The following is a 24853-nucleotide window of genomic DNA, read 5'->3' as shown; positions in this document are numbered from 1 at the left end:
TGGCTGGCACATGCCTGTCCCTCCAGGAACTTGCGATTCCGCGGCCGCGTTGTTTTCCGCGATTCGAACAAAAGCCCGCGAAATCATCCGCGTTATTGTAGAAAACTGTCCTTGATACTTCGAAAAGCACTGGCGTTGTTCGAGTCTTTCTTCTATGTTGTTTAGTTCTTCGAGCTCGTCAGTAGTTTACTTGTGAGATCGACACCAAAATGGAGAAGTTTCTGGGCAAATCAGCGGCTGACAAGTCAAAAAATAAAGCTTGCGTCGAGTGTTGTCCGGCGATGGAAGAAAGCTGTCTTGCAAGCTCCTGTCAAGCAGTTGAACACAGTCGCAATCGAGTACAGCGCAGCGCTGCAGCACACGTTCTGTTTTGCCATGCATGATTTATGCTACCGTATGCTGTACCGCACTACAGTACAAGTACCAAAATCGCAATTTCCGCAATTTTACCACAATAATCCCGCAATTGTTGACAAAATCCGCAATATTCCTCGCAATTTGTGGCATTTTACCTCGCAACGTTTTCCGCGGTATTTCCGAAATTTCTCCGCAAGTTTCTGGAGGTACAGATATGCGCCTGTACGCAACTGAAGCATGCTGAAAAAGATATGTTGGAACATCCATTTGAACCATTTCAGTGTGCTTCCATGCGCATGATGGCCCAAAAGCCAGCAAAGTACACACACACACACACACACACACGTGGTTTCATGTGTACAGGCGCCAGTTATGAACACCATTCCAGGGCCATCATTGGTGCAATCCCTGACAACGAATAGATCGTGATAGTAAATCTAAACACGATATGTTACATATGTATAACATGTCTGAAGTCTGCTGAGGGATGTTTCTATTCAGGTCATAACATACCTTGTGTCTTACCTTGAGTGGGATTGGGGCCAGCACTCTCCATTGCACTCGCCATTGCACTCTCCATTGGTCTTGTTGTCATGCTGGCGCTAGCTCGTGCAGTGCCAACATTCAAATATTGCTGCTGGTCCTTGACAGGAGTCGGAGATTGGCACCGTCCCGGGTCATCATGCACGACTGGTATAGAGCTGTGCGTCACGTCATGTTGGTGCAGCTGGGAAAGGTACGAGTGAGTGAGTCGAGTGGAGATTACTGATGTGGTAGGAAAGCAAGGCAACTCTTTGGATCGGAGTCGTATGGTCGAATCCATGCGAAGTCCTTGTATGCTGTCATGTGTCGGCAACTGCCTCCCATAGACGGGTTGATGTAGCGATTCTCCTGCCGTGCTCAGAAAACGAGCATTTCTGGGCAAATGAAACAGTAGAAACGTGAAGATTAATAATTATGATATGCATGCCCTACTGGTGCCATTGTATAAATATTACGGCAGTGATAGTGTGGAGGTGCCATGTACCATCATACCCCTAGTACTTGAAGAACTCTTTTCCAGTGAGCTCCTATCAAGACTGTCATGCACTCTGCGTATCCAAATGGTGAAAAGGAACAATGTACAGTAACCTTGAAAAGTATAGCATACTCAACCATCGGTACTTATGCTCTACAATGATTACAAAAGACGATATGCATTCCTAGAAGCGAACCGTATGTAGCCAAGAAGAGATTTTGGGTGGTCTTCAACTGTAAGGTGCAAGGCAAAGGCAAACATGCAAACAAGTTTGGAAGTCTGAAGAAAATGTTGAACGGTCTCTTCTGGGATGACAGCTATACCATAAGTACATGTAGTCAGCTCAGTGGTTAGAGCATCGCTGGCCTTAATCAAAGGTCCCTGGTTTGAGTCCTGGTGGTGACAGCCAATTTTTCTTCAGACTTTTCCCTTTTCCATTCCCTCAACTAGTGAACATGCAAGAAAAGCCAAATTTGCAGAAACTAGGAATAAACGTAGCATCAGAAACCAACAGGTACACAGACAACTGGATACACACACACACGCATGTGAACCCGCACACAAACATGCCCCTTCACACGCACACACACACACGCGCGCGCGCACACACACACATTATACCGGTACATGTACCTCTTCATTTTCGCATGATGTCCGCTGGCTTGAATTATTGTCTTCCTAATGACGACAGGATGCATGTTGCTATAACAAGGAGGATGTTGCTGGGCATTGGATGACACCTGCATCATCACCATCATCAGAACGATTATGCTTGAGACATACAACGTCATGTATAATATATTCCCTCCTCGCACCATATCATTCGCCATGAATGCACATGATGAGCAAACGCTCTGTTCTGTGTGAACTAGCTTGACTTGACGACTACATGTGCATGTACACTCAGACGTCTCTTATCCGGGCACTTTGGGACCGGGCACTGCCCGTATCTCAGATTTGCCCGTATCTCAGGATAACTCATCTACCATGTATCATTATCATTTTTGAAGAAGTTTTTTTTGGCGCATATTGCACCTGTTCAGGTTACAAAATAATCCATGGATAAAAATGTGTGGATTACACAGGTTGGGAGTGACAAATAAGCACTTGTGCATTCGGAAGAAAAGTTCACCCCCCCCCCCCCCAAATTCGAAGCATTTTGCCATAGGAACTCAAGCTGAGGGTGGTCGGTAGAGAGACGTGCCCGTATCTGAGGCGTCCGGATAAGAGGCGTTTGAGTGTATAGTGATTGACTACCTGGTTGGTAGCAACGGACCTGCAGCCACGGCATCTGGTGCCGTGAGCAGGACCAAGCTGATGAACGAATTATTTTTGTGCTCCTTTCTACATAGAACGGCAGAGATCTCGTCAAACAACATAAAACGTCCACAAGGACATCTGCCACAGCATGGGCCAGTGTGTGCTGGCTGTACTGCATGGGACGACCCATATACATGTACATGAATGCATGATTTCACACATCTTGATGTGCCATATGCGTATAAGCACATACATGTACATGTATGTGTGGTCCTAGTCCAGTTCTCTCATCTATCCGGATATTTTTTTGTGGAAAACGGGCGTATGCAGCTAAGAGCGAGGATGAACTGTAGTGTAGCACGCAAGCGTGATACAGCCACACCTGCTCATGCCCAATGTGACCCATACCGGGAATGGTATGCATAACCGTCACGTGCATAAACCAGTCTTGCCCCAAGAATGACTCTTATGAGCAGCCGGGGGGAACAAGGCCCCTGTCGTTTCATTTCCCCCCGTCGTGTCGCCTCCCTAGATACTACAAATCCCTGGTCTGTATCTGGGCTGAGGGCAAGTCGACGTTGCCTCACGTGGTGACATGTTATGTGTGCACGGTCTCCGGAGCTGTGGATTCTAGTACAGTATACATGTGCTATTGCAGTGAGAGATTTGAGAAAGATTGTGTTTTGTACGTACAGTCGCGTAGTAAAAAAGAAATCAGGATGGCAAGGACATTAGGTCACCGTACAGCGTGCGTACGCGTACCTGACCGTATCGGGCCGATTTGCCTTCCGATGGTTTTCCAGAAGCGCACAAGGGATCGAGAGAAGAGTTTCCGGCCTTGCTATCATTGCAGGCCAATACAGTGACGTCTAGTTGGTGTCTGCGGCAGTAAACAAGTCAAGAAAATGGGGCAAAGTGATCGCCGAAGACAAACGATAACATATGCAAAGTTGCAAACCCAAAGGACGCGGACAACTGGACTAGAGTGTTTCTTCAAACTTACCTTGATGTTCGAAGCTCACAGGCCATCACCATGGGCGTTTCGATCTCTTTCCCACACGTAGCGCCCAAGAATGACCCGATGACAAGGAGTTCCATGATCCGCATTGTCCTAATTCTCTCATGCCTCTCCGCGGTTCGTTTTCCTTTTTTTCCTTTCTTATTCCTCTTCTTCCCCTACACAAACTCTCCTCTGCATGCTGATCTGAACTGACTGAAGTCACTTGTCGGACTGCGTGGCCTTTCTATTCGAGTTTCGCGGTACGAGCAGTGGCATGGCAGTGAGGTGTGCGCAAGGTCGGGTCGGCCGGGTCGCGTCGGGTCTCTCACTCTCAGGCCGCGGGAGCTCCGAAGAGGGGTTGGCGCCTTGGCGGGGTACCGGTACTCGTAGATCTACCATGTAAATAATTGTTCACGGGTCGCGCGACCGCGACCTCCGCTATCCGGAGGTATATTATGCTCCGCAGGCCGCGAAAGAGAGCCCGTTACCTGGACCCCTACTCGCGCGGGTAGAGCGAAACTGAGCACCCTGGGATGCGAGCAGCTTTTTAGTACTCCCGGGTCCAAAATCTCACCACCAGGCCGGGATGATCAAAACGTCTGCCGGGTCTGCAGCCTACAAACGTGGATCTGCCGACACTGTGCTGTCGACGACATGTCCGGCAAGGCACCTCCTTGCGTGAATGAAAGCAAGGAACGCTTTTTTTTTTAGAAAGGAAGCTTCTTCTCCAAAATTTAAAATTTTTGAAAATTATTCCTTCTGAAAATATCATCGCGTTCTTGACCTCGAAGCTGACTGCTGAATGCGATTAGGAAAGAAGATTCCTGAAGATACACCAGACGGATTCTGGCAAGCCGTCTGTCGTCTAGATATGCAGTTGTTCGTCATGCATGGTCAGCAATCTTCCTCGTTCGTCCTTTCGTTTTCCTGACCACGATGATGACAAGCAGCTCTCATGCTCAGGTTAGTGCTGTACTTGTATGTCTGGGCACACAACACATCTGAGATTCACCCACTGACGTTATCGAACTGAAGAATGCAGCAAGGGTTCCTCGGATTCTCTTGATTTCGGAACAAATTTCCTTCACTTTCACCCTCTCAGTCTCTTCCCCATGCCCTCCATGCATGCACAATGCAGCTTGCATTTCAATTGCTGTTTTTTATACTTTGGCAGTGCCTCTGCTACACTTTCATATAGAGTGAGGTCCTGTAAATAGGATCGAACATTGTTGGTGGTGGTGTGTGTGTGTGGGTGGGGGGGGGGGGGTACGTTTGCAGCCAGGATGTAGGAATGACACTTCTGCACAGCAGGTGGCAATAGTCAAAACTGGTCACTCTACAAATCCCATACCTGCCAACCTTTGCAAACCTGAGATCCAATGACATACCTAGGCATGAAAATGTATACAAAAGAAGCTCGCGGTGAGGCATGGAACTAGTGCACTTTTGGGTGCCTATTACCGCCCTCGATATCGGGACGGTCCCGGCCAAATCGGGATGGTTGTCAGGTATGAAATCCCAACCGAGAAAACCATTTAATTAAAAGATAAACTCGGCCAGGACATAGCGACTTTCTGTTTGCCGGGGGGGGGGGGGAGGGTCATCGTCCGCAATATTGGTAGAGTTACGGTTACATTGTATATGTAGATACATGTGCATCAGGGATTCATAGCACCTGGGGAGACGACATGAGACCTAAGTACCCAAAACGTTGTGAGTTGTGACCCCGGATGGGGTAGTTCTACGTGATCTGTGTTTCTATAGACCTTATTCGATAACGTGATTTTTGGACTCGCCTCTAGGGATTTGTTGTAAGCTGGGGCACACGTACGTGAAACGAGTGGCAAGAAAGGCCCAGTTCGTACAAGGGAGTAGTAAAATACCGGTATTTTTCTACTCCTATGTTCCCACGCCGAGTCCACTGTGCACTGAGTGCAGGTCTCTTGCCGCTCCCTGGTTCCCGGGACCCTGGTTCACGTGATTGTGACGTTTATTGAATAAGGTCTACATGTATATGCGGGCATGCATAAATCAACCCTTCCACAAGGACGGCTCAAACAGGCAGCCAAGGAGTGAAAATTTCGCTCCTGGGGCTAGGAGTGAAACGAAGGCCTCAATTTGCCAGATGAACCTTCTCCATCGAAACGAACGAAGGTGTCGAATAATTCTTTTACCAGTTCACAGTTGCCGTTCACGCGCACTCCCCGGGGTGGGGGGGGGGGGGCTACTATGCACTTGTAGTGATACTTACCGTAAGCCAAGTGGAACACGACTAGTTGACTGCACAGACTACAGTACAGTATACATGCACATGTATACAGTGAAGATCAGTGCGTGCATGCCTGCCACGTATGTTGACCTTCGTTCGAATTGAAAAGAGAGGGTCGTTTCGAAAAAGAAAAAAAGCTCGATGGAAGTATGATGCTGCTGACAATTCAAGACTCACTGAAGTCGCCTTTCTGGAATGGATCATGCACTCTAGGTTCATCCAATTGGATATGGACTCAAATCATTGTTACACCATTATTGTTTGGTTAGTTATTGTACATCCCATAGCATGTACAATCAACCTTGTGAATAATCTACCTCGGGTTTACAAAACAACTCGCAAATAACGACACAATCTTCAGATCTAGTGAACATTTGATTGCATACTTCCAACCTCACGAGTAACAACAATGCGAATAGCGACACTTTTCTCATTCACAATCGAGGGTCAGTATTCCCCAGGTTGACTGCAATTGCCAATCAAACAGGAGGGGCGAAAGTCGACCACGGCTGAAAAGGCATAAAGAAAAATTAATGTATATCATGAGCTAGATGGCTGAAGGAGGAAGTAGGTTTTCTGAGAAAGCAAGAAACAGAGGTGAATGAAGCACCAGGTCTGTCCATGCAGTGGATAGAATTATTGCATTGAAAGACAGGCTCTTTACATCAGCTTGCTACTATTATACCTACATTTGCTTTCTGCCTTTTTCATGCAGGATTCTGAAAGCTGGAGCAGCTCTGCTTACCTCGACCACTGAACTTACAACTAACTTCCAACCAAGTACAAGGCAATATTATGATGAATCAAGCACGCTTGCCATCATGTCATATTTGCAAAGTACATCGACAACATAGATTTGGTGCCGACTATGTATGATGTAGAGTGTGCTCTATGTATCTATACTACTGATTGGCCTACATTGTACTTATGTGGGCTGAGAGTAATCGATTGTGCTATATGGCAGTTTACTTGTATGTCATAGATGTTAACATTGCACACAGCTTCTGAAATGCTTTCTGTTGCACTGGCCTACTGCGGCCCACTGCAAATAGATTGTAGTGGCATGGGCCATGCCATAATTATAGTAGTATACCGGTACTACACCAACAATTTCACTGGTGCACTGTACTTACTGGTACGAGTAGATCTACATCATGCACAGCCTTGTCACTGCTTTTCTCATTTTTTATTAATTTACTGTACTGTACACATTTTGGCACAGCTCTTCCACAAAGAGTTACTAGAATTTTCTTCTGCATACCTACTGTATACAGTGACCTGACTGGTAACATCTATGGCTGTGAAATCACAAATTTCTGGGTTGACAGCCTCGAACCTATACGATTTGTTTCTAAGAACGTGCTATAAGAAATTTTCTATTGAAGTATTCTACTGTAGCTCGCAGGACATGGAGTGCAATTACGTAAAGTTTGGAACACCACTCTTCTGTGATTTGGATGTCAAATTATGAAATTCAGTGTGTGAGGTAAACCCATGCATGGCATACACTGCTATAGTATGACTCGGGGTAAAGTGTTCCAACGCATACTCATTATAGTGAATAGTTGTGTGACCAACGTTGTTGCTGCTGGATAAATAGTACATATTCTGAGATAACTGAAGCTACACAGCCATCTAATGTTCAGACATGCATCGAAGGGGCCGTAACAAGATCTGCAAGGCATGATTCTATACCTGTATTTGATGCTCTCTAGCCTAGGACATTCACCTGCCTCATTTTCTCTGTGCTGCATTGATGAGTCCATTAGTAACTAAAGGACGAAACAGCATGCTGTCTGCAGATTGGTAATTGTGTAAAGACAGACGTGTATGTAGTGGTAAAGCTCAGATACATGTGCAACATAACAATCCCGGTGTTTGACAACAGCACAAACCTACACCGCAATTCTTAATTTTGGGCTGTGGTGTTCTTAGTATTCCAGGTTGGATATTCTGTAGGCTTCCACGTTCTTGGGCGCACGACTTTAGTGTGCCGAAGAATATTTTCAGCCAATGAACCCAGAGCTTGGTGGCAGATGAGTGCCATGGAACAGCCTTTTGCATGTGGCTTTCACTACATGCACATGTATAACGTTCAATTGATGCGGAAAAATCAGACGAGGACTTTTGCAATTATGAGCAAGGTCCCCACGAATGGTCATGTCACTTCACAGAATACATGAACTGATAGAGTAGACCTCGGTCCCCTCAGAGAACGCTTGGGGAAGTCGGGTTCAACCATAGATTTATACTTAACAGAGAACGCTTGGGGAAGTAGGTTTCAACCATAGATTTATACTTAATATTCTTTACAACAAGGATCGATGTGTTCCTTCGGATGCCCTTTATCGACTTTCACACACTTCTCCTCTCTCCTTTCGTCATAAGCACCATCTCTGTACACTGGTTCATAAAATATTTCTTCATAAAACCCCTTCACACATAATGAAGTACAATTGGTTTTCGACAAGCTCAACCCGTAACGCGCTTATCCTGCCTCTTGTTAAGTCAGCACGGTATCTAAAGCCCCCCTTGTTTTCCGGTTATTCTCATTGGTTAACTGGGGACATGTCCAAAACCATACTAAGTACTTGAGCTGCTCATGAGCCCCACAATTATCAGGCCCGCCGGTCTGGTTGGTCAGGTTATCACCAGACCAACTTGTTGGCCACCAACAAACGTTTCCTACCGTGGAGGACGTGTGTACCCGCCATGAAACTACCGGACCAATCAAAAACTGCTTCCGGCGGTACTGATTATAGTACAGGTTTAAGTTAAAAAGCGGCTCCATTTTGTCATACATTAAACCAACTCTGTCATTGCTATGCTACTCAAAAAGAGTAGTGATGTTTATTCACAAATGAATCACAATGCTATCAGAGAAATTCGATATTCTCCAATTTTAGGGGCACTGCAATACTATCCAAAATTAATGCTGCATGGTCATTGTTATGAAGCAGTCACCTCAGTACAGCAATTAAACAGGCTGATTATGTGAACGAGATTCACGGCAAATCTTCTTCCATCAGTGCTGTTCAGTCTTGAGTGGTCCACTGAGACAGGAAAACAACCTGTTCGGTCCTTCCATACGAGAAACAGAAATTGAACATGTTCCAGGGTGGAGGTGGCGAGTATCGGCAATGTAATGCACCTTTAGGCCAACATGACCATCATTCCGACATGGATTTTCAAACACCTTCGCTCGTGAGAGTGCCTCAGAGTGGTATTCATCAACAGATGGCAATCCTGTAAAACACATGAAAAGACATAGCAGCAACAGAAAGAAACCTAATGTTATAGAAACGAATTCGAAAAACAAAGTCTACTATTATTCTAATACAGTGAACCAAGGTACAACCACACTCCAGGAGGCAAGCAAAAGAGCATATAATCCGAAGGTTGCGATGCCTGTATGTATTGTATTTATGTATTTACGGATTCTCCACAGGCTAAATCGAGGGAGTCTTTGTCATGCCACACTGGATACAACATGCTACCAGAATCACTTTCCCCAGAATTGATGATCTTTTCTTAGGGTGTTATATAAGACACATCTGTAGCCACTTCATCTTGCTCACGAAATCATACACCACCACACAAACGGGTCCTTCGGCTATTATACTTTGGGTGGTACATGGTGATGTATGATATTGATAATCTATTGATACCATATTCAAGTCTGACTCTCACCGTGAGATCCTGGCAACAATATTACCTGGTACACGACATATTCAGACACTGACATAAGCATCTTTTTGGAACAACAGGTGTGCCTATCTGCTAGTGTAATGTGACACACATGCAGAACACATGCAGAATCAGTCATAGCTAATTTTACCCCCTCACTGTTGTATGCGCAGACTCCACTTCGCGGTGTCAAGTACTCTTCTTTCGGTGGGCTACTCCACTAAGGCACTTGTCTAAAAGGACTCACATTCATCCTGCAAACCAACACGACTTGCATAGTTTTCACTGTCGGCCAAAGTGCGTGCATTGCACACATTGAGATTCACTCCCTCCGTACAGGCCAGTACAGAGCTGCCCACCAATTGAGTCTGTTTTGCGTACTCAGACTTCTGATTTTCCGTATCTTGCAGTGTTTTGCGTACTGCCGTGTACATTGCATGCATACTTGCACTGTAATGTTTTTTGACACGCACATGCATGTCGGTGGCTGCATTTGGTAGTGTAAAACATGTGTGACTTGCACTCACGACATTATTATTTTTGTGCTACATGTACATGTTGTTGTGGTACGGCATGCACTCACTTTGGTACAAGACTATTCATCACTCAGCTTACACTTGCAATGCTTCTACACAGCTGATTGATCCTCTCCGATTTTCTATACCATTTGCTCAATTTCTGTAGTGCGCACAAGGAGTGATTTTCCGTACAAATACAGAAAATATGGAGGGCTGGTACTTGGTAGCACTGCTAGTATGGTAGTACCAGGCTAAGCTGGCTGGAAGATCAAATACTTCTTTGGTTCTTTCAGTCATTTTCACGACATATGTTTTCTTTATCATGATCCCCGGGGTGTGACATTCTTATGAATGCAGAAACTCAGTCTTTCTAACCGAGTCTCACGTGCAATGTGAATTTGTTCTTCTTTTCTTCACAATGCCATGTATCGATTCATCGCTTCTTCCCACCCGAGATCCTATGCAACAGCGATTTAAAGATTGGCTTTATCAAATAGTTAATTCAGAGAGAGAGGATCAGTTGTGGATGCTGTGACAGCATAGAGTGTAGATTGGTGTAAACATCATTGCCCAGCAGAACCGTATTCACAGGGATCTGCGTTTAGCATATGGAAGCTATTTTTTAGAATTTTTACACGTCCAATAAGCCTGAAGAGAAGAACACCTAACTTAGACTGTCCTAACGTTATCGAACGCACTGCCAAAGTAAAAACAACATTTGAAATGCAAACTCGATTGTGCATGCATGGAGGGCATGGGGAAGAGACTGAGAGGGTGAAAGTGAAGGAAATTTGTTCCGAAATCAAGAGAATCCGAGGAACCCTTGCTGCATTCTTCAGTTCGATAACGTCAGTGGGTGAATCTCAGATGTGTTGTGTGCCCAGACATACAAGTACAGCACTAACCTGAGCATGAGAGCTGCTTGTCATCATCGTGGTCAGGAAAACGAAAGGACGAACGAGGAAGATTGCTGACCATGCATGACGAACAACTGCATATCTAGACGACAGACGGCTTGCCAGAATCCGTCTGGTGTATCTTCAGGAATCTTCTTTCCTAATCGCATTCAGCAGTCAGCTTCGAGGTCAAGAACGCGATGATATTTTCAGAAGGAATAATTTTCAAAAATTTTAAATTTTGGAGAAGAAGCTTCCTTTCTAAAAAAAAAAGCGTTCCTTGCTTTCATTCACGCAAGGAGGTGCCTTGCCGGACATGTCGTCGACAGCACAGTGTCGGCAGATCCACGTTTGTAGGCTGCAGACCCGGCAGACGTTTTGATCATCCCGGCCTGGTGGTGAGATTTTGGACCCGGGAGTACTAAAAAGCTGCTCGCATCCCAGGGTGCTCAGTTTCGCTCTAGCTCTACCCGCGCGAGTAGGGGTCCAGGTAACCATGGTAACGGGCTCTCTTTCGCGGCCTGCGGAGCATATTAATATACCTCCTATCCGGCCCCCCCATCCATGCATGGTTGGTGACGTAATACCAAGAGTGCATAAACAAGAGTATGCAACTGTGGTTATGGGTCAGTGCGCGGCGCGCTGCCTTCATTACGTAACTTGCCTTCATCACGCTTTTAAAGCATGCATCCAAACTCTCAATTTCTCGCACGAGCCCATCCGTTTTTGCTCGATTCGTTCCAGTACCTACAAAATCTCTGAATTCTGGCGCGTGAACTCCAGTTCCGTACGAAAGTTCATTTCAAACTGGAGGGAAAGTGCGGTGTTTGATTTTCCGCAGTGCGCGGACTGCAGCTGAATGATGTAATGAAGGCAGCGCGCCGCGCATCTGGCCCATAGAAAAGAGATCACAGTTGCATACTCTTGTTTATGGACTCTTGGTAATACTAATGCACTGTAGTTTGCCAACACCAACGAAAAAATCACCCCTACAAAAAAAGTGTGAAATAGAATTTCGCGCGAGCGACAAAATTTCGCATTTCCTTGAAAGCAGTTGAGGAGGCTTTGCAGCTTGGCAATGGCGAGGTTCTAAGCGTTGCAGTCGGGGGAGGACTATTTCCAGTCTGGTATCTGCTGCCGCTGCCTCTATCGGGACCTAGCGGTTTAGAGCAATGGTGGTGGGAACAGTCGTCCGGGTGACGAATTTGTCAGCGAGCGTCACAGACAAGCAACTGAGAGATTTATTTGGAATATTTGGAGATGTTCTGGAATTGAGATTGTATCCAACGTTAGTTACAGAGGATCGTGCATTTTCAGAAAGTGAAGGGCAGAGTGAAATACCATTTTCCGTGTGTTTCTCCCTGTTGTAGGACGCCAGCCGGGGTAAAACCTAGGATTGGCTTCGTGAAATACGAGGAGCATGAAACATGTCTCGTTGCTCAGCATTTGACCAATACTCTCTTACTGGATCGTCCACTGTCCGTAGTACCAGTTCCTGCCGGTATGTTACTGTCTTTTTAATAATAGCTGGGAAGAGTACGGGGGTGGGGGTGGGGTTGACACAGTCCATTCCACTTCCTGATATGGTAGACACTTGCACAGACTGCAGACGTTGGGGATAGCTGCAGATGTCCGGCAACGAACTGCCCTTCAACATACTAGTAGAGTGTGCTGAAATTGATGTGTTGCATTTCCTCCCGATTTCGCCTGAATGAGTCGCGTGTTTGTATAAAGTCCTATGTTAAAGCCATGCTTTATTTCGTTTGGTTATGCTCTTCATCTGTGACTTGTTTTTGTTTTGTGGTATGCTGTGTTGCATCTTCAGATGAGGTTCCTGATGAGAAAACCGCACTGGCTGCGGCAGAACCCAGTGAAGCGTCAGCGCCGGTTTTGGCCACTTCGGCGCTGGCTGCCACTGCCCAAAGCTTGCTTCCGCACCCAACGCCTCCTGCTCATATTGGTGCAATGGGTGCCGTGGGCACTATGGGCGGTATGAGCGCTATGGGTGGTATGAGCGCTATGGGTGGTATGGGCGCCATGGGTGGCATGGGCGCTATGAGTGCTATGGGCGCGATGGCCGCCGCTGCTCCTGCTGCCTCCGCTGCGATGCCAGGAGTTCACGGTGGTGTGAGTTGGCTGGACTGTATGTGTGTGACGGTGTTCCACGCGGGCGCATGCATTTCAATGTCTCGTCCGTGTGTGTGTGATTTCATTGATTTTGACGTGTTCAAGAGTACATACAACCCAGTGTGGGCAGCTCGAATGGATTGCTGTTGCGGCAGAATTCCTGCACTGCACCATTTTTAGTGATGCAACCTGAAAAGGGTCTACAGTCAACTTCGCGAATAACGACAGCATTCCCATGCCCAGAGCAAAGTCTCTTCCAACTGTAATACATATAATGAGACTTCGGGTATAACGACACTTCGCGAAATAACGACACTTTTTTGATGCCCCGCCGGGTGTCGTTATAGGCGAAGTTGACTGTATGTGGGAAAAAGAAGGAGAGAGAAGGAAAGGCGAGCAGGAAATCCATGGGAGAGGCTTAACAGAAGGGGGGGGGGGGGAGAGAAAGATCAGCAGGGCAAACAACAGTAGTTTAGTGTTAATGCGTGCATGCGTATGTGAAACGGTGAAAGATATCTGCACAGAAATGACAGTTTTCTCTGATCCTGCTGCAGTGACATACCCTAATGCTGTTCTCTGCTTGCCTATGCCGTATGTGTGCGCGGGCACGTGTGTGCGTGCATGCTTGCTTATATTCGTGGGTGGTGACTTCTGTATGCTAGCAGATGTCCTCGCTGAATTTGGCCACCATTCAACCAATTCCTGGTCTGAACCCAATCATGCAGTGCTTATCACCTACGCCAGTGCCTTGTCAGCTGGTAAGGCATTACTGCTTTCTACTATACCATGTTAACCCTTTGTGACCCCACTGAAAGTCTGACAATTTACTCACCTTCAAATAACATGCACTTTTGCTTGTACCTCTGCCAAACATTCACTGATTTTTACAAACTTGCCACCGCTGGAAAGGTATTTTCCAAGACGAAGCGACTAATACCACACTCAAGCCAGCTACCTGCACGGCCTCTGCTCTGCGTGGCCTAGAATGCCGCTCAAAACAGCAGCCGTGCGCGAACAGCTCCAGCAAAGTTCAAACAGCCGCCATTCCATTCTCCTTCATCAGATCGACTTCAAACAAACTACAGCGGAAAGCTCGCTTCAAGCACAAACTTTTGGTGTGCTGCATGCTTGAGTAAGTCATGACGTAGCACGCCGGGGAAAACCCCTGCCAAGTGCAGTGTGAAAATTTGAATTTTTCAGGTTTCCTCTGACCTCGAGTCTCACCACGGCGGCATCGTACCTCGTAGAGACTTCGGATAACTTCGACGTGATAGCCAAGGTTCCTCTCGAAACGTAGATGCTTTGTTTATGAAAATCGGTGAAGGAACACCAGAGATATAATTTTTTTAGTGCCACTGTATACCAATCGATCGATATCGATCGATGGGGTCACAAAGGGTTAATGTACTTTTAGCGCTGGAGTCAATTCTGGGCCAAATGGTCATGTATTACCGTCAATTTCTGTGGATGGGTAGACATGGTCTTCAGGCATCCTGTAGGGGTCACCAGGGTTTTCACTATTATTCCAGTGGTCCAATGACCGCACATGTTGTTAATTTGCCGAAACTCAAATACTTGAACCTCAATGTCACATAGTTTTGATCCATAGTTCTGGAACTGAACTTACACAATTAGTGTTAGGCGTACCAAATAAATCTTTGGTTTTAGGTAACATGGCCAGAAAAATACCGGTCGGTCGGCGCTCAAAACATGGGTAGGTCGGGTTACCCGGAACCAAGGATTTATTCTGTGCGGCCTAACAAAGTATTTATGCAGAGCATCTTAAAGTCTTCCGTAGATTATGGTCCACCTATGGATATGTACCACTTACTTGCAAGTAGTACTGCTACTCATGTGGTACTCAATTACTGGTATGCTGCTCATTATCTTGTCTGCAATGTCTTACTACATGACAGGTGACTGGCATGCAAGCCAAGGCTGCCATGAGTCGTGCGTTGTGGGATGGTATTTCTGGCCTCGCACCTCAAGTGTCAAACCCGCCTCTTCCTGGGATGGTTCCTGCTGCTCCGGTGTTGGGAGGTAATGTGGACCCGTCCAAAATTGAAGAAATCCGCCGCACGGTTTACGTGGGCAACTTGAACACTCAGGTAAGGGATGGTTCTACATTCTAGTCAATTATTCCTTGTAAGATTTGTAATCTTTTGCTTCGCAGATTGAGTATTCTTTTGCTTCTGAATTTAGCAGCGGTTGAAATCCAATCTTGTTGCCGTTGTTCCAAGTTTGAGCTTCCGTAGAGTTTGAATCCTGGTCACAATTTCTTCGTACGGTACAGTCATGTACTTTGATAGGAGGAGAAGATGGCTGGGATAGATACCGCTGTGCCGGTACTACTGTTTCTCACTGTGTGCGTGATGTCTGCTTTGTATGTTGCTTGGGCCTGTGTAGCTTCTCGGTGAGGCGCTGGTTCCGTTCTTTGCAGCACGCTGTGGCGAGGTGCTGTACGTGCGCATGGCTGGAGATGAAACACAACCAACTAGGTAAGAAGTGATGGTACAAGTAAATGGTGAGTTTACCTCTTGCACTGGGCTGTATTGTGTGCCTTTGCCTGGTAAAGCAGTGTGGGCACATCTACTGGGTGATGTACTTGGCATGGTGTGTGTTGTCTGACTTTCTACTTGTGTCGGTTTTTCTTCATAGGTTTGTCTTCATTGAATTTGGAGAGACAAACGCTGTGAGCCTTGCCCTTCAATACAACGGTGCCATGTTTGGTGACCGGCCACTCAAGTGAGTATTTCTACGTATTCCTTAGGCATGCCAAGGAGAAGCGGTTACCTAAAATTGACTGCGAGAGTTTTTTTGGGGGGTTGTGCTGGTATGGAGTTGAAAGAGTCAGTAGAGCAGTTCTGTATGTGTGTTATCATTGGGCCACATTGAGGTGGTGAATATTTTCCATGTGTGTGCTGGTATGGATAGGGTGAACCACTCCAAGAATGCTGTTGTGAAGCCACAAGTGAAACCAGTGGAGGTCGGACAGCGCGAGGTCATGGAAGCTGTCCGCAAGGCGCAGGCGGCCATTTCTCAGCAAATTGAGCCAGGTGAGTGTTAGTCCTGCACCCGGATGGAATGGCGGTGTTGATACTCTGCCTTTGCGAACAGGGGCGCGCGGCGACTCGAGGGGAAGACTACATGGAGGCGCCGTGCTTGGCTTTCATTGCTGCATGCTCCTCCTGTTTTTCCAGCCAGGCAGCGCAGGCAACCTATCGTTGGTTGATGTTGATGTTTTTCAACCAGAACAGTACAAAATAAATCTACGTAACTGTGGTCTGTTGAGATATGAATACAGTACATGTTACGAGAATTGTCTCGTTGGTAAAGTGGCAGATGACATTTGTATCACTGTGCCTGTACTGCTGGGCCTGTCGAAGTCTTGAATGTGTAGGTATGGACAATTATATGCATCTGATTTTCTGCACGTGTCCTGTTTTGTGCACGTGATTTTGTGCGTGTGTGCAATGTCTCAGTGGAAGAGAAGAAGCCAAAGAAGTAAGCTCTCGTGTTCGCTTGTTTAAAATTTCTGCAAAGGTGTCACATTTTGATTGCATTCTATTTTCTACTGTCTAAGGGGCCGTCCATAATTATCAATCTTTTACACAAAACGAAAAAGTTTCGTTTATGGGTAGGTGGGTGGGTCGAGGAGAGTTCCGTTATGAAAAATATTGATACTTGACAAGTACTTCAGTAGCTGAAACATCAATCCATTCTAGCGGTCGAGTCAATCTCTTTTTCGTTCAGGGTGCGTGGGTGGGGGAGGGTCATAACTAAACTTTTTCGTTTCGTGAAAATAAATCGATAATGCTGGATGGTCCCTAAGCAAGTGTATGTAGGCATGGTGAGATGGTGTGTGTGGTCACATGACCAGTATACCCTACCTCTCCATTCTGCAGTGCATGTGTAGGTGGAATCCTGATAATTCAAACCCCAAAATGCCACGGAAAAACTTCTAATTACCTGGAGAATCTAATTATCCGAACATGTACCCACAACGCATTATGTACTTAAGGGGGCACTCCGGGAATTTTTTCGGTGGTGTGTTCTCTTCATGGGGGCCTTATATGGCCCCCAAGGAATGGGGAATCGCGAAAACTAGACCCAAAAAGTCGATATATGGAGCCGGGGGGGGGGGGGGCAAGTTTGTCTCCTCTTTTGATGGTTTTGATGACGTCACGTGTGCTTAGTATTCAAATTCTCAGCATTAGAAGATCTTAGTTGTTTGAATTTTCTGGTAATGAACAACGATGTTTGGTCGACATTCCCAAGCTTCACAACTGCGGACATACTCTAAGGAACCTGAAGGACCCCCTGAGGTGCCCCTGGTAGAAGCGCAGCCTGATGAGGGCCAGGAGATTGGAGCGGACGACTTCACTGGTCCGAGTACGAGGATCCCGAAATTCTCTGTACGCCGTGAGGCATTATGGTCAGAACAGTTTTGTTTAGACAAGCTGACGCGAAGCCGGGGTGATGTGTAACGCTGCTACGCCTGTCAAAAGGCTGTTAATGCTAACAGCTGCAGCGCTCTCTCGACAGCAAAGGTAATCGACTGCCCTCTGCATCACCCCACATTTCTGGCAGGAACACCAATCGTTATTTCCTTGTCGACCAGTGAAGTCGTCCGCTCCAATTTCCTGGCCCTCATCAGGCTGCGCTTCTACCAGGGGCACCTCAGGAGGTCCTTCAGGTTCCTTAGAGTATGGTCGCAGTTGTGAAGCTTGGGAATGTTGACCAAAGTTTGAAACATCGTTCTTCATCACCAGAAAATTCAAACAACTAAGATCTTCAAATGCAGAGAATTTGAATACTAAGCACACGTGACGTCATCAAAACCATCAAAAGAGGAGACAAACTTGGCCCTCCCTGGCTTCATATATCGACTTTTTGGGTCTAGTTTCGCGATTCCCCATTCCTTGGGGGCCATATAAGGCCTCATGAAGAGAACACACCACCGAAAAAATTCCCGGAGTGCCCCTTTAAAATGCTCACACTGTCACGCAGAGTTGCGCTACGCACCTTTAATAGACACAGATTTAGTGGACGGTGAACTGCCTGTGCATGGAAACTAAACTGATTTGTAGAAATACAGTACACTTCGAATTATGCTTTGCGAACTTCTAATTGTCAACCCAAATCCTACACATTTTCAATGTAAGTGGATTCCGTGGGACTTCTAATTAACCGGACACAGGGAATAATTTACTTTCATTTTTCGCGTAGCAATCTTGCTACGCAAAATCAAACTTGAATAGCAATTAGAAAATGTTGCATAGCAATTTTCTTCCACTTGACAAAATTGTCCTGCAAAGCTGATCAGAGTGCAAGCTCAGACCACAAGTACACTGTACACCTTAGCTTTGAACCTAGCCTGGTGCCGGGATGCATTTCTCAGCACTTTCGAAGTTTCGTGCATCTATTTCGTCCCTAAGAGACATCCCTGGCATGCACACTGCGCATCATAGGGTACAGTGAAAAATCAATATTCATCGCAGTTTTCTGTGACACATTTCTGAAGTTGCTTCGCACCTCAGAAGAATTGCGTAGCAAACTGCGATGCGATACTGGTTAAAGGGGAAGTTAAGGCAAAAATTAAAATTTCACCAGTTGTAGTCTTCGGGGTGCTGAGTCGAATGGTCTTGGTCCGAGAAAGCTGAGACGCTCCCTTCCTACTTGAATCCCAATCGAACTCTCGCACTTCCACCGAAACTGGGTGACTGCGCCCTACTAGATGGGGATTTGTATGCAAAATGTCACTAAAAGCGCCATTTCGTTCTTATAAAAGCACGGATGACCGCGATTGGCCCATATGTTGTAGTCTTTTGGACGCTGAGTCGACTGGTTTTGGTCCGAAAAGGCTGCGATGCAGCGTTCCTCCTTTATTCCCAATCGAACATGGTTGAACAAGCGGTCACGTGCTCCTGGGTGCCCAAATCACCTGGTCACCACGCCAGCAGGCGACAACTTTCACACCAAGGCTCAACTCGAGTGACAGGACTGCACCCAAAAAAGGTCAAACAGGCTAGTAAGTTGTACCCTGCAGGCACGGTGACCAGGTGACTGGTGTACGCAGGAGCACGTGACCGCTTGTTCAACCATGTTCGATTGGGAATAAAGGAGGAACGCTGCATCGCAGCCTTTTCGGACCAAAACCAGTCTACTCAGCGTCCAAAAGACTACAACATATGGGCCAATCGCGGTCATCCGTGCTTATATAAGAACGAAATGGCGCTTTTAGTGACATTTTGCATACAAATCCCCATCTAGCAGGGCGCAGTCACCCAGTTTCGGTGGAAGTGCGAGAGTTCGATTGGGATTCAAGTAGGAAGGAAGCGTCTCAGCTTTCTCGGACCAAGACCATTCGACTCAGCACCCCGAAGACTACAACTGGTGAAATTTTAATATTTGCCTTAACTTCCCCTTTAAATTATTCACTGGGACATACCGTATTGTCTTGTATTAAAGCATGTCTCGTATAGAAACCTGATTTTCAAGGTACACTTTCGGCACATCAGCCTCGTTTTAGTCTTATAGAAATACCTGTCTTGTATAGAAGCCTGCAAAATTTTCCCGAAAAGGTCATATAAGCTGCGGCTTTTATACAAGACTTTACAGTACCCAATTCGAGGTTCAAATTATCAGATATTCTTATGTGGAAATCGCATTGATAGAAATCGGTCCAGGAAGAAACTTCTAATTAGGTGGTATCAAGAGTACATAAACCAGAGTGTGCAACTCGGGATGGTTCCTGTGGGAGCGTAATTCGTGCAGTACGTCATTTCTGACGGCATGGTAAGCCACAGGTACGGTGAAAAGTTGCGTAACCAGTCGCGGTGGTGCAGGTCACTGAGTTTGGCCTGATTTCGGTTTTTTGATACGGATAGCCTGGTGACTTTACTTGTCGGTGGATATACGCAGCGTACCCAGTCACACAAAACACCGAAATCCTGAAATAGGACATCTAAAATCAAGCAAACTTGGCTGATTTCCGGGCTATGAAACATGAAAATTTGAGCTGTACGCAAGTCGCGGCTTGGCTGACCTCATCAGGGTGACGTTGTGCACGAACTGCGCTGTTTCAGATCTGATATGCACAGTTGCACACTTTGGTTTATGTACTCTTGGTGGTATGTTCTAATTAAGCCATGCTCGAATTATCAGGATTCCACCTGTACATAAAAAACTCAACTAATGCTGTGGCAGGTTAGTGTTGCCCTGCCAGAAGTGAGCGTGGTGCTCTTGCAAATCATAGGCGCTAACTAAATCCTGATTGTGTAGAAGAACGAAAAGCAGTGCATATGTGACTTTACCTTCTCTTAAGGCGACGTCCTAATATTCTTTACTCCTTGTCTCTGTACAGATCCCCATCGAAATCTCCTTCACCCGCACGCCGACGGACATCCCATTCTCGCTCTAATCGTCGCTCGGGCTCCAGAGAGCGTCGGCGCTCAGGTTCCCGTGAGAGGCGGCGGTCTGGGTCAAGAGAGAGGAAGCGCTCTCGGTCACGCGAGAGAAGGCGCTCCACGTCCCGTGATCGCCGAGACAGGCGCCGCTCCGGCTCTCGTGAGCGTAGGAGGTACGTGAAATTGGCATTCTCTTGTTTGGCCGAGTAGTGATTGTCTTGCTCTCTTTGCGAAGAAAAAAAAACAGCTGCCTAGCACACACACACATACTCTCTCTCTCTCTCTCTCTCTCTCTCTCTCTCTCTCTCTCTCTCTCTCTCTCTGCAGTTCTGAAACATATCTCTTCTCTTAGCACGAGACTAATTTGACTGAGAAAGACCACACAAGAGTAGTTGCAACTGCATTACCGCCTTTCGTTCTATCTTCCGTTATCCTCCCATGCAGAGACCGCCATACCAGTAGTCGCTATGGGGAGAGGCGTGATCGCGACCGCGATGACTACCGTCGACGGGAGCGCTCGCCTGCATCCTTCCGTACAAGCCGCCGACATGCTTCCCGCAGTCCAGATACTAGGTGAGCACTGAGCAGAGCCTCTTAATCTGATACCCCCGTACATGCTCGGCCGTAACATGGGGTATCACTGATGATACCCCATGTTATTGCTACGGCTTTTCCTCTGCACCTAATTTTATAGAGTCAAATAGCATTATTATGCTGATGTATCATTTAAATAACATAATATGTTTTTACTTTTGAGGATGGAAAAGGGAGAAGGTGTGAAGAAGAAAATTTGTCTATCTCCACCAGGATTTAAACCAGGGACCTTCTAGAAACAGATGTACCTCCTATCAGGAGTGGTTTGAAGGTCGCTGTTGTTGGGAACTTGTTGCCCATCGGATTGGAGTACTGCAGCATTCCGAATTGACTTTCATGATCTTCAAGCATGCACATTTCACCGATCAGAAACATGCGCCAAAATCATGTGGAGGATGATGTGCAACTCGATTTTCTGGCATGATCAACAGGAATCCCATATATTTTCTATGTAAGCAGATATCGTGGGATTTCTATTTAGGTTTACATGTTCAGTTGGAGGTTTGAGTTATCAGACATTGTTTACACGTGGGAGGAATCATGTTGACTGATCAGTTCTGTAGGAAAGTTCTCAACAAGCGGTATCTTTCAATTCATCCATATTCGAATTATCAGTATTCCTCTGTATATTGATGTCGGTTGTTCCTGCGTGATACACACACTTCCGGCCAAACTTACACTTGACTGACTCGCAACTGCCATCCGGACTGCCGCCTGCTCCTCGTGTGCTGCGGGTGGCAGTCGGGAGTCAATCAAGTGTCAAGTTTGGCAGGAAGCGTGTGTTCCACGTAGGAACAACCAACTTCATTAAGAGAGGTTGCGCATAACGTAATTACGTTAGTAAAAAACGTAATCGAAAAAATCGTAAACTGCATGCGCATCTGTGTTCCGCCATACGGAGTTTTCAAATCACGTAGCTGCCCTTGGCAACTCTGAACGCGGCAGTGTACGACCGGATCGACCTGGGGAGAGAGTCATAAATTTGTACCCCAGTCCACTTACGGACCACCTACGTTATCAGAGCCCTATCTACGTACTCTACGTAGACAACTTTCCGTAAGTGGAGTGCAAACTCGCGAATTCACGGGTTTCCCCCGCCCACTAACATAAAGTTGGTCAACTTTACGTTGTGCGGAACCTCTAATACCGCCGAAGTTGCTACTTCTAAGTTCCTCTGTATATTGCTTCCTTTCTTGTGTAGAACGGAGAGACGCCGAAGCAGGAGCAAAGATCGCACAGAGCGCAAGCGTCGACGCTCTAAGTCGCCGGAGACACGCCGCACCAAACATCGCTCTCCATCGAGTTCACCCTCCCCAGACCGCCACAGCAGGTATGTCTCTGTGCCCTTGTTCTTGTTCAGATTGTTGTTGCTTGTTCGAAAATGCAATCTGCTCCAGCCCTGCGGGCAAGGTTTTTCCTTGATATACACTATACATGTATGAGTCCTGTATGCATTTTGCTCCAGCCATGACCAGGGGCAGGCTCATAGAACTTCAGTTGCTCCTTATTTGGATGTAATGTGCATGTGCCTGCTCCATCCTGATCCACCTTCTGGCTTCGGGTGTCCCTTGCAAAGTGCATAGAATGTGTCTTGGAAATGGTGTGATTTTTTTAAGAAAGCTAGAACGAAGCTCGCCGTGCTTGTAGCAGTCGCATACCCTTCGCATGGCACTGATTTATCTGGTGGCCTGTTGTCCACTCTGGGGCTGCATGTGGTGTTCAAGACTTCTTGCTTTGCTGAGCTCAACACAGTGCGCGTCTCTCCCTCCTCATCTTTGCTTCCCTGGCCGTGATGGATCTCCTGACCTGGAGAAGCTGGGAATCGAACCAGCAGGCTCACGTTTAAAGGCCTAAAGAAGTGATCGTTGTTTCCTTGTAGGGAACTCGCCGGGTTTGTTCTCACCCTGTCTGTCAATGTTGTCTGCTGCTTGGACATTCTATTGGTGGCTACCAGCTGATACCGGCTCCATTGCTGTTTCTTTCTTCCTTTGCCGCCACAGCCGAAAGCATAAGCGCCGTGATCGCAGCAAGGAGCGTAAGCGTCGTAGGGCCAGTTCATCACCTCCACCTCGCCCTCCTCCGCCGACTGCAGCCGCTGCAGATGAGGATGAGGACGACGATGAGGAGATGTCTATGTCAGAGAGCGACTAGGCTAAAAGGGATACGTTGCACTTGTATTACTGTCCTTGCGTCTTCTACGTCTTCCTTGCTGTGTATTCTGTACGGTTTTCTGTACGGTTTTTGTTCTCGTTTTATGCGGATGGTTCTAGGCTAGACATGCTTTCCGAATGGTCTCAACTTTGTTTGCAGATGTGCATGAGGACAGTAGCAGGCGACGGTGTGTTTGTTTATGAGAGGTGTGTGTATGTGTGTGTGTGTGTGTGTGTGTGTGTGTGTGTGTGTGTGTGTGTGTGTGTGTGTGTGTGTGTGTTCGGGTGTTCGGGGTGTCGCATATGCCATGGGTTGCTTGTATTCAGTGTGATGAACCACGGTCTTGACAACTGCAGGCACCCCCAAGTGCCATAGCACCTGTATTGTACGAGCTTGTGTAGCTGAGGGTCTCCGAACGAAGGGGTTCCCTTTCGTGAGTGGAGACATCTTAACCTCCTTTAATAAACACACCAAATGCTTTGGTGTTCGCAAAAAAAGGAGGATCCATGGACGGGATTCGAACCGTGGCCAACACTGCTGTCTTCTCGGGGAGAGTGCCCAACCGATTACCTGTAGGCTACCGAAACCATGAATAATGCATGTTTACTGCTCAGGAGGTTTTGTTGACATACCATGCACCAAGAATGAAAGGCTGCAATTAGGCCCCGTCATGCTACACTGTTCACCGTGATAGGCCCCATCATGCTACACTGTTCGCCCTCCCCAACAGCATTCTTGCCAACCATCCCGATTTGGGCCCGATATCGAGGGTGGTAATAGGCACCCTAAAGTGCATTTGTCGCATGCCTCACAGCTACATTTGTATACATTTCCATACCTAGGTATCTCATTGTCCCCATCTCAGGTTTGCAACGGTTGGCAGGTATGTAATAGGCTGTGTCCTCATGCCATACCTACTTTTCGGGGGGGGGGGGGGAGCCATGGGTTGCCTGAAGAGAAGGATCCATGGGCGGAATTCGAACTCAGCACCTGTCACACTAACTTTTTAAAGAAAGGGGTCATGTGTTAAAACACGCATGACCCCTTTCTTGCTGCAGATTATCGTAAACAAGAGCATTGCCTGCAACGATGACTTGTCAGTATTACAGTAATAGTTGTATGATTGTACTGTTGCCGGACGAGTCAGGTCGATCGACCCCATCGCGTGCAGGGAGCCCTGCACATTCATTATGCATAGTACATGTACTCTTGATAGTCTAGTCTACGTAGATCTACTACTACTAGTACTAGACTTATACTGTCTTTATAGTGCACTGACTGTCCTGATTCGTTGCCACACACCGGGCCCAGGCCTGTACGTGACATGTATCAAGACAAGATCAAGTCGAGAGGCATGAGCATGATCGCGCCATTCGTTCACGGGGAGTGAGTGGATGGCCCCATGACAAAATGTCAGTACTGGACTGTTTTACTTGAAAGCGCTGCATGTTGATAATGAGCTGGTAAATGGGCAAGACTTGCCTTCCTTGTATTTGCCAACACTACAGTAGTAGTAGTACAACAGTCGACAACACTAGCGACGTTGTGCAGCCAGTAGCACCCTTAC

At 46.7% G+C, this 24853-nt stretch overlaps 2 protein-coding genes and 1 long non-coding RNA gene across 5 annotated transcripts in view; 1 reads left to right on the top strand and 2 right to left on the bottom strand.

Moving 5' to 3' along the window:
* Positions 1 to 3797, bottom strand: part of LOC135814397 (eukaryotic translation initiation factor 2-alpha kinase 3-like) — a 29223-nt gene extending 25426 nt beyond the window's left edge. The window contains exons 1-4 of one of the 2 annotated variants that reach the window (XM_065327507.1): positions 3639 to 3797; positions 3398 to 3515; positions 2009 to 2115; positions 871 to 1274 (exon numbers count right to left, since the gene is read on the bottom strand). In XM_065327507.1, the coding sequence (XP_065183579.1) occupies positions 871 to 1274; positions 2009 to 2115; positions 3398 to 3515; positions 3639 to 3742 (733 nt within the window). In that variant the 5' untranslated portion in view covers positions 3743 to 3797. The remainder of the gene's footprint in view (positions 1 to 870; positions 1275 to 2008; positions 2116 to 3397; positions 3516 to 3638) is intronic. The other variant, XM_065327508.1, reaches the window with a different exon arrangement.
* Positions 3798 to 8678: 4881 nt separating this feature from the next.
* Positions 8679 to 11402, bottom strand: LOC135813608 (uncharacterized). The gene is made up of 2 exons (XR_010553037.1): positions 11015 to 11402; positions 8679 to 9150 (listed from the first exon to the last, which is right to left on the bottom strand). It is a non-coding gene; the product is annotated as an uncharacterized LOC135813608 (long non-coding RNA).
* A 629-nt stretch (positions 11403 to 12031) lies between these two features.
* LOC135814398 (splicing regulatory glutamine/lysine-rich protein 1-like) lies at positions 12032 to 23471 on the top strand. 2 transcript variants are annotated; one of them, XM_065327509.1, is made up of 13 exons: positions 12032 to 12293; positions 12376 to 12506; positions 12831 to 13132; positions 13795 to 13890; positions 15049 to 15240; positions 15539 to 15630; positions 15791 to 15877; positions 16067 to 16188; positions 16615 to 16636; positions 20499 to 20714; positions 20986 to 21114; positions 22337 to 22465; positions 23136 to 23471. In XM_065327509.1, the coding sequence occupies exons 1-13, from the start codon at positions 12178 to 12180 to the stop codon at positions 23284 to 23286; spliced, it is 1785 nt and encodes a 594-aa protein (XP_065183581.1). In that variant the 5' UTR covers positions 12032 to 12177; the 3' UTR covers positions 23287 to 23471. The 2 variants fall into 2 exon arrangements, with proteins under 2 accessions (XP_065183581.1, XP_065183583.1); XM_065327511.1 differs by having other exon boundaries at positions 12033 to 12293; positions 13798 to 13890.
* The last annotated feature ends 1382 nt before the right edge of the window (positions 23472 to 24853 follow it).

Source organism: Sycon ciliatum, chromosome 4 (assembly GCF_964019385.1).
Source record: "Sycon ciliatum chromosome 4, ocSycCili1.1, whole genome shotgun sequence".
In the NCBI taxonomy this organism is placed as follows: domain Eukaryota; kingdom Metazoa; phylum Porifera; class Calcarea; order Leucosolenida; family Sycettidae; genus Sycon; species Sycon ciliatum.
This window is presented reverse-complemented; position numbering and strand designations above follow the sequence as displayed.